Source organism: Lactuca sativa, chromosome 3, assembly GCF_002870075.4.
Source record: "Lactuca sativa cultivar Salinas chromosome 3, Lsat_Salinas_v11, whole genome shotgun sequence".
NCBI lineage: Eukaryota > Viridiplantae > Streptophyta > Magnoliopsida > Asterales > Asteraceae > Lactuca > Lactuca sativa.
Window position 1 is genome coordinate 184,325,609 of NC_056625.2, and position 10,420 is coordinate 184,336,028.

The 10,420-nt window shown below is 34.3% G+C and overlaps 1 protein-coding gene across 2 annotated transcripts; it reads right to left on the bottom strand.

The window, feature by feature from the left end:
* Positions 1-4,049: 4,049 nt before the first annotated feature.
* On the bottom strand, positions 4,050-7,895 carry LOC111914353 (uncharacterized). 2 transcript variants are annotated; one of them, XM_023910108.3, is made up of 9 exons: positions 7,677-7,894; positions 7,134-7,469; positions 6,976-7,009; positions 6,416-6,595; positions 6,212-6,301; positions 5,489-5,554; positions 5,291-5,382; positions 5,161-5,208; positions 4,050-4,341 (listed from the first exon to the last, which is right to left on the bottom strand). In XM_023910108.3, exons 2-9 carry the CDS (start codon positions 7,466-7,468, stop codon positions 4,224-4,226), a joined length of 963 nt encoding a protein of 320 aa, XP_023765876.1. In that variant the 5' UTR covers position 7,469; positions 7,677-7,894; the 3' UTR covers positions 4,050-4,223. The 2 variants fall into 2 exon arrangements, with proteins under 2 accessions (XP_023765876.1, XP_042754690.1); XM_042898756.2 differs by having other exon boundaries at positions 7,134-7,895.
* Between the last annotated feature and the right edge of the window lie 2,525 nt (positions 7,896-10,420).

Genomic DNA, 10,420 nt, shown 5'->3' on the forward strand with positions numbered 1-10,420 from the left:
CTCGCTGGTATAAACACAACATATATACACATGCAAAAATGGAAAAGATAAATAGCATACAATATAATCATCTGGCCCATCCCGTCATCGTGCCCCGCAAGGTAAACATATCATAAAAACATAAGTGTAGAGTCACACATACAAATAGCATCCTAATCATAATAAATCGTGGGCCGACATTGGTGCCTTCGACCCACTAATCAAAGTGAGGAAACTCACCTCAAGCTACTGAAACTCTCAAATAGAATCTTTGTCTGCTGATCCGTAAAATCCCCATGCTAGCACCATCAAATAATATCCAATTAATAATTGGATCTCGACCCATAATCTAGAATCTAAATTAATTGTCTAACTTCCAGGGTAAAAGACCATTTTACCCTTCTCTTACGTGTCCCAAAACCATGGCCCAACCCATTTGCTCAAAAAGCTCAAATTCCTAAATGAAATCCCAAGGCCCAATATGGACCAAATTCGTAATTGGGCCAAAACCCATCATGGGCCTAATTCCAAGAAGGCCCAAAACCTAAGTAGCATCCAAAGCTCCAAATGGGCCCAAGCACAATAAGCTCCAAAGTCAGAAAAATAGTGGCCCATTAATGCCCAAAAGCCGAAAACAGCGTCTCACGTCGTGACCAGTCCTTGGTCACGTTGTGAGACGTGTCCGCTCCGATTCTGGGACTCACGTCTGACTTAAACGACTCATTAAGGACGGTGACTCATGCTCATGTTGTGAGACCTTATGTCTCACGACGCGAGGATGGTTTGAAGCAAAACTAGCGTTCCAATGATCTTAATCAGTTCAACTCTCACTTTCGACTTCTACAGAGGCTTAAGGGGACCCTAATGTCCCATGAAAATGTTTGCTATATGGACATGCACACACCATGCATGTCTATTCACCATTTTAGGTCAAAAAATGCCAATATAGCCTCAATTCCCATGCAAGCTATACTACTCCATCAAATCCCATATATGAATGATATAAGACTCAAAAGACCATTTGAATCCACTCAAATCAAGCCAAAACATAAGAAGATGGGCCAAAAACCTAGATCTAGCCATGAAATGCAATAAAGCTTGAGTCTTGACACTTAAAATGGTCCAAACAAGACAATAACTGATGAAGGTGGTGATCCCAAGCAACCTCCTTCACAATGATGCTTCTTCTTCTCTCATTTTCCTTCCTTTCCACAAGCAAAACACCAAATATCTCAAGAGAATCGAAATCTAGGGTTTACAGAGTCTTAGAGAGCGAGAGAGGTTGAGGATGGGTAACCCTAACCTCTTATTCCCTTAAATACTCAAAAAATAGGTTTTGGGGTCATTAAGTTGTGCTTTCACTGAAAATTAGGTTTCGGGGTCATTAAATTGTGCTCACGTCGTGAGATTCCAAAACGCAGGTCAATGGGTCAATAGATACTCACGACGTGGCTCCTAAGATCTCACATCGTGAGGACCCCCAAAAATATGATAAATGAATAAATTTAGTACCTTAGGGTTCCGAATGTTATAACTCTGATACCAACTTGTAATGTCCCGATTTTCATCCGAAATTTTTCATTTTTATTTATTTAAATATTCAATTAGATCAAAGTATAATGCGGAAACATGATTACGTATACATGTGTGTACAGTCGAACCTTGCCCTTCTCATGAAGTACCTGAAAAACATTTATAAAAATTGGGTAAGCGCTAGGCTTAGTGAGTTCCCTAAAGTACCATATATATATATATATATATATATATATATATATTGAGTATCTAGGCTCACAATCGCTTAAGTTGCTATTGCCATTTTCTAGGCTCACAATTGCTTAAGTTGCTATTGCCCTTTTCTAGGCTCACAATCGCTTAAGTTGTTATTGCCATCAACTCAACCCTTTGCCTTCAACATAAAGATGGTCCGCTACCTCAACTTTCCACATAACGTATCCAATGGCGAGGCTATTAAGACCCAAGGTGGGTCACATGACCCACCTAAAATTGCAATTGCATTTATAATTTCTATAGTAATTAGTTTGGGATCTACCTTGACATAAGTTTAGGACCTACCTTTTCAAGGTACCACATCCATTCAACAACAATATAATTCTCAACATAACATCGTATATAAAGCAAATGATTTTGGTGTTTTAGTCATTAACAATTAAGCAAAAAGTGATGAACATCCAATTTAGCATTTGTTTACAAATTTTTAATCAGTTAGGTCTTTTAGCAATATTAAGCCTAGTTTTAAGTTGGAAAAAAAAAGAATTTTTTACTGGTATAACCTCTCGGTTCAACTAGTTTTTCATTAAACCAAAAGGTTTCTTTCTTTTTAATTACAATCGATTTTTTTTTTAATTTTTTAATAGATGACCTGAGAGGTTTCTATTTAACCGGTCAAACAGTTTGGTTTGGTTTTTTACGGTCTACAATCCGACTCGAAACAAGTATTATTGATTATTTTATTTTTTATCAGATTCAATTAATTAGTGAACCATGTTGTGTCATGTTCTAGATTCGCCACTGAACATATCAACACATATATAGCAAACAAATAAACAGTCCACAAACAGGCAACTAACTAAACTAATCTAATTACCTAATAGCATACTGCAACCACCTCTAACTAACTTAAGCATACGAACATTAGGCCCAAAGATACTATTCTACCAACCAATCATACTTGTTCTTATATACTAACATACATGAATATATATTGTAGTACACAATATAGTGAGGTAACTCACCTGAATAATTACTTGGAAGATTGACATCTATCTGGACGATTCTACTGGTGATTCAACTGGCAGATAACATGTCAAACACGTATTAACATATAATACTTTAACCTATTAATTTCTATGAGGATTGGGTAATGAAAACTAGATATTTCACTAATCCCAATGAATATAGAGTGTTATATCAAATAAGGATCAGCCAAGCCGGACGGTCGGGAGACATGATCATTTTAACGTATAGCCTTTCTGAAATCCAACAACCAAACCAACATGACCATTCTAGATACTTCCCCCGTAAGTAGATCAATATATATATATATATATATATATATATATATATATATATATATATATATAACAACGACTATGAATATAAACATAAGTTACACTAAAAACGTAGCTTAACTTATATGGATCCTAGTGAAAATCGGGAAAGATCGCAGGTAGGGATTTGATACCAAGCACTTCTATTTAGCCGACCCACTGCCTCAGAGATTCGCTAAAGCACTCCAAAAACGCAAAAGGTTGGACTCGAGGGGTGGGTGGACTCCAGAGAGTTCGGAGTGAAGAGAATATTGTGAGGAAAGGGTAAGAAATGAAAGAAACCAAAGACATCTATTTATAGTACGTTTGCACGTTATGCACTATAGGTACGCGTCGCTCACTAGGGTAACGTCGATCCATCCGCTGCCTGCCACGTGTCAAATTCCATGTGGTCCTCATTGCACCTTCTAGAAGTTGCGTGTCGCGCGCTTTGTGCAAAATGTGGATTTTGTAAATTTAATATCTTCTTCATACGAGCTCCGTTTTCGAAATTTTGTTTATCTCCACGCGTAGCTATTGACGAGATCTATAACTTCCATTTAAACTCTGTTGGCTAATTTTGACTTTATTTTTAAGGCTATATTTTTAACATGCTTAGACTGTTAAAACATGTTTAAAAATCATAACTCTCTCATGTGAATTCTGTTCTTTACTGTCTTTATATCGATAGAATCATATGGACGAGATCTTCAACTCTCGTTTAGATTGTTTTTCCTAACAATCGACCGATCTGTATTTCGGTTTCTATGTCATATTTTGGTTTCTGTGTCATATAGTGATGCGTTGAAACTTCTCAAAATCATAACTTCCTCTTATGAGGTCAAATTCGAACGTTTTCTCTTCGCATGCTCTCAGTTTTGTGATTACTATGACTTTCATCAAGACTATTTACCCTAAATAGTATTCTATCAAAGACGTCTATTTACCTGAAAGGTCGTTTATATTATAAGGCGAAAATAGGGTATTACAGATAACATTATGTGTAAACAAACTGACTTTAGATGAAGAGAAACCCACACAAGCTTGTATTAGTTGTGCCATTTGAACCAAAAACTAGAATTCACCATTCATTTACATGAGGATTAAAAGTTTTAAAAAATGCTTTCTTTTGTATGATTCATAGAAAAAGAATACTAGAGTCATATACAAAAGAATATGCTCATCAACATAAAACAATCATCTCAAAGATTGAAAAGCATCAGGAAACCGTCGAGACAATATGTGATATTTAAGTTTAACAACAAGCAAAAAGATGGTGTAGCATGGAAGATGCAATAATGCAACGATCAAATACCTGCATAATGTTTATGAGATGTTTTACAACATTAGATTGGACTAAAAAATTATACAATATTTAACATTCTATTTTGAAGTTGATTTATTAGGTAATTATTGTCTAAAATAGCAGTGAAAGTTGTTTTGTATTTGCATCACATTGCTATAATTGGGTAGATTTTTCAAATACAATGCTGTAATAGGAGAAATGTAAGTCGAATATTGTATAAACAAAATTAACAATTATATTTAATATGTTAGTTATTTATGCCTTATGAAAGGGTTAAAGAACAACACAATTTCCTTGATTTTGTTATAATAGAATCCTACTTTCATTTCTTTCAATTTCATAATTTTACTTTCGATTTTTTTCTTATTAGGACATTATACTTTGAGAAACTACCCAGTTATAGTAGTGAAAATTGTTTCGTATTTGAATCAGGTTGCTATAATTGAGTAGGTTTTTCAAAGTACAATGTTGTACCAGGAAGAAATGAAAGTATGATCCTATAATAAACAAATCAATGAAAGTACATTGCTACTTATTACATTTAATGATAATTTCCACAACCAAATTTAATATATTTGTCATTTATGAAGGGTTTAATGCAAGAAATAGCAACTTACTTTCATTGATTTATTTATTACAACATTTTACTTTAATTTATTTTTATTACAACATTTTGCTTCATAAACTCATCTCAATTGTAGCAATGTCATCCAAATACAAAACAATTTTCATTGTTACAACTGAGTAGAATTTTTAGGGTATAGTACCTTAATAACAAAATAAAAAATTGAAAGTACAATGCTATATTATATGTTTGAGAATACATACCACAATGGAGCGTATTCTACTGATAAGTCAAGAAATGGGTATGACCACCTGAAAAGAAAGAAATTACAACTAAATTAAATCACCAAAGATTCGAGTTTGAAATATATAAAAGTTAAGGTGAAAAAAATACCAAGTTGCAACAAAGGCATGAAGAATCCACTCAAAAAGCACGTAGAAACTAGTCAATAATAGAAAGTATGAAATTCGGAACCAAGGGAAGTCCTGAAAAATGTTTTTTTAACAAGTTAATAGTTTATAGAAGAAAATTTATTATTAAACACCAAAATTAACAAAAAAAATACATAAGAAACTATAGTCGAAACGTTACCAAGCTATTCAAGGCTGTGTCCCCAAGGAGCAAAACAAGATTAAGTGAATGTGCAACAACCGTCAACTGTAATAAGTACGAAGAAAATTTTGAAGTGTACGAGGCAAAATATAGAAGTACCACATCACTAAATAGTGACCAAGTGTTAGAAATGTTACACCTAAGTGCCTTAAACTTTTTTTTTCAAGAGGTTTAACACCTTAACTTTTAGTTTGTTACATTGTTGTGAAATTTTATATTTTTTGCTCCATTGTTATGAAACTTTATAAGTTTCAATTTTGTTCGTTGTTCTGAAAATGTTGAAACATTGATAGGACAATGTCATTAAGGAGTAAATTGTTCCATTATTGTGAAATTTTATTCTATTATGAAAAAATTTCTTTATTTAAAATAATAACTCTATAGTTATAAAAGTATGATATATTTTTATTAAGTCAATTTCTAATAAGAAAAGTTCAACTTCTTAAACGAATGAAGAGGTTACTATCCAAGAAAGAACAGAAGAATATTTATGAAACTTGATTAATATTTTGAGAACTTTTTTTTATTAAACAATGGAATAAAAACCTAGAAAATTTGACAATAATGAAACAAATTGAAAATTAACCGGTTAAAGTGTCATCAAAGTTCATCACGTATGTCACACTAGAAATAATTCAAAAAATAGAAAACGGTCAACAAAGTATGAGCAAATTGTAATATCAAGAAAGTGTGAGGACTCACAAAACCCATTTCATAACCTACGACCGTAAGGAATGGAGCCATCACTATCCAATAAACAGAATCTGTCAGCATCACTGCCCCAGCAATCATCTGGATGTAACAAACAAGTAAATTATAAGCAAATCATCTGTGAACTATGAACTGTGTATTGTGTACTGTATAATGTATACTATGTATAATATAAAGTCGTCAAGGTTGATATACCTGGAACATGATTTGAAATACGTAGCCCCAAAATGAAGCAGTCAGCAAAAAATGACTTTTTCCTTGCTGACTCTTTGTATTCTCCTCATGGGTGAGAGGCAAAAGAAGTTCTTGCTCCTCACCCACATCATATCTTTTATGTTGCCTCAAACATCCATAAGCCGAGAGCACTGACCCAAACTACAAGCAAACTTCAAGACATATATAAGAACAAGTGTATCCAAGTCAATAAATAAAACAAGGGTTAGTGACTTATTTATGCAACAAAGGTATACATTTTAACCAAAAGACGCAACAACGTGGATTTCTTCCGAATTTATACAGCTATGATTCAACATTTTACCATAACTTTACCAATTTATTTGGTAAAAAACTAAAAATGTTTGTATAACCGGTTAGATATCCAATTCGTTGCATGAATCGGTAAAAATATGCAACTTTGTTGCAAAAATAAGTCATTAGATCTAAAAAAATACAACGAATATAATTTCAAGTGTAACTTTGTTGCATTGATAAATGCATTAGAAAAATGAAAAATTGGATAAAGAAAAGGTACATACCGCAAAATAAAAGGTAACCAAAGACAAAGTCCACCTATACAAAATCAGAAGAATCTCAATAATCTATATGGGTCAAAGGTTGCTAGAAGAATAATATTTTTTTTTTATTTGAAGAAAGTTAATTCCAATGTTATCAAGAAAGATAGAAAAGAGCTTACTGAGTATAATAGAAAAATAAATCAGTCCCATGAATGGCAACATCAGAGGTTCCAGCAGCTAGAAGCAAACAAAAGGAAATGATTCGGAAAGTCAATAACCATGCAGGATGTATTCCCTTTATACATGGCATCCATGCTTCAGAATCATAATTAAACCACACCCTTTCTTGCTGTTTCACCTCTTTATAATTATCTGTATTAGTTGAACCTTCATATTTCCAAATTAGATATGATGCTATAACCATGGAAGTAAAGACCCATATTGCACACAGTAAGAACTTCCATGTCAACCAGTAACTCAGATTAGTTGTATCATTAGTCAAAGTAAGCTCCATCCTGTAAAAAAACAAATGAAGATACACACGAAATATGGAACAAATGATTGAAAAAAAACTTAACAGATGATTGAAAAAAAAACAAGAACTCAAACTATAAACACGAAATATGGAACATGATCGAAGATAAACAGCATTGCATACAAAAATGAAACAGTAGATAAACAAACTTAGATGAAATTAAGTGAAAGTAGTTTGAGAAACTTACAGGAGGAATTAAAACAACAGATGGAGGGTTGTTTTTGCTTTGTATCGATCAAGAAGTTAACATAATATGAAGGGATTGTTATTTGTTAATATGATAAGTAGGTGATAAAAAATTTGAAAGAAAAGTTAGTTTTTTCTTCATCTTCTCTCTCCGACAACGATAGGCGCCCAACCAGAATCTTCCGACGGAGGGAAAAGAAATGCCGTGTCTGAATGGGCCTCTCATGAGTCATGAAACCTTTTTTATAAATTGACCACGTTTATCAATGTGTTTGGTTTGATTCCCTTTCAATAGTCAATTAGTCAAATATGAGGAGAAAATGAATTATATCTATATTAAAAACCAAAGTCGGTGGCCTCAACTTTGGTTTTCAACCCCCTTAACTATTTCACTTTTCAATTTTTCTCCTTTTTAAAATATTTTAGATTAGTTAATACCTTTTTACTTTTCAAAATAGCATCTTCATCCTTATACTTTATAAAATATCGATTTTACCCTTTTATCTTTAAAACTTTTATAATATTTTTTCACCCATTTTATTTTCTAAACTTTTGTGTTTATCTTCGTAATATATGTAATTTGACTTTTTATATCACAACATTTTCTATTCTTCTACTTTGTAAAATTACATTTTTCACCCCTCTACTTTTTATAATATAACATTTACCCCCTTAACTTTGAAATTTCTAAAATATCACTTTCATCTTCTTTATTTTTAAACTTTTGTGTTTACTCCCATAATATATATAATTTGATCTTTCTACAATTACCACCCCTTAATTTTATGTTTCACCCATTTGGATTTGGATTTTATCAAATTCGTTAAAAAAAAAAAAAAAAAAAAACTAATTTGTGACGTTTTTATGTATGTGCGGCTATAAATTCGAGGTTGTCAACATTTCAACGTAAATTTAAAATTTTCCTTCATTAATTAAACAAATTGCTTTGCTTTTATGTACATTTCGATATAAATTCGAATTCGTCTACGTTGCTTACGTTTTAGTGCTTAATTTCATCCATTCTAAAAAGTCATTGGCCCATATTTTTGCTTTTCCACCCTTCCATTTTATTATTTTCCATTTGATTCAACCCTCAACTATCTATCTACCTACATTTTTCACCATTATTTTTGAAAATGATGTTTTCTCATTCTTTACTTTTTAAAACATCCTTTTTACCTTTTTAACATTAAAGTCTTTAAAAAATCACTTCACCCCTTTATTTTCCACCATTTGTTTTTTTAACCGTCGTTTTTTACCTTTTAACTTTGAATTTTCTACAATGTCACTTTCATCCCCTCATTATTTAAACTTCTGTAACGACCGAAAAATAACACCAATTTTAATTTTTTTTTCAAAAACATCTCGATTCCAGTAAATCTTAAAAAAAGGTTTTCAATACAAAACATTTAATGTGTTCCCAGAATCACAATACTACGAAATCACGAGGAGCGGTACGATCACGCCTTCGCCTTGCCACAGTCTCCTGAAGAACCTGAAAAGCATGAAACCACAACTGTAAGCCCGAAAGCTTAGTGAGATACCCCCAAAAATACCAACCACATATACGCCCTTCCAGGCCACGACCTTCCGGTCCAACACATATTGCCTTCCGGCCCATAACATACTGTCTTCCGGCCCATAACATATTGCATTCCGGCCCATAACATATCGCCTTCCAGCCCATAACATAATAGCACACATAACATAACAGAATATAGAACAACTATGCATACCGGGTCACACTCCAGTCCAAGTAACCGTGTGCACATAACATATAATCACATAACAGTTCACAATCAGTAAATCGATCAAACAGATCACATAGCATATCATTACCCTAACAAAGATATCAGTCTAGCCGATCACTAGCGTAACATCACTCTACGACTCAGCCAACATACTAATTACACACATACGCCTTTCCAGGCCATGACCTTCCGGTCCACATCGCAATGCCTTCCGGCCCACAACATGTAATGCCTTCCGACCCACAACATATAATGCCTTTCGGCCCATAACGTAATGCCTTCCGGCCCATATTCTGCAATATCATATCAACAGACAACTACCTGGATTTCCATCCGATAAAAGGGTCGGCCTTAGTGCCTTAAACCCTATTGATATAGTGAGGATAACTCACCTTGAACCCGCCGACTTGAACAGATAACCCAAGCTGCTCCGATCACTGATACGATCTCCACCTCTGGACAACCACAAATGCACTGAACTCAAACAATAACCAACAATTACCAAAATACCCCTGGAAACCACTGGTCAACCCTTGGTCAAAGACAAGGTCAAAGTCAACCCCTGACTGACCCTACTCGCCGAGTCAGCCCGATGACTCGCCGAGTTCCCATACTAAGAACTTCACTTAATCCGCGACCTAACTTGCCGAGTCACCCCGAGACTCGCCGAGTCCCACAACTTCTGAGTCCTCTCGCACACAACTCACCGAGTCATCCCTTAACTCACCGATTCTCGACTCATCCAGAGAATATCGGAACTCTTCGACAAGACTCGCCGAGTCCAAGAACAGACTCGTCGAGTCTATGGCTATCTTCAACCTACTCGCCGAGTTGTTCATACAACTCGCCGAGTTCCAGGCCATCTTCATCCAACTCGCCGAGTTGTTCTTCCAACTCGCCGAGTCCCAGCTCATCTTCAAACAACTCGTCGAGTACACCCGTGTGACTCGCCGAGTACCACCGGTCTGAATCCATACAGAAGCAATCCAAGCCA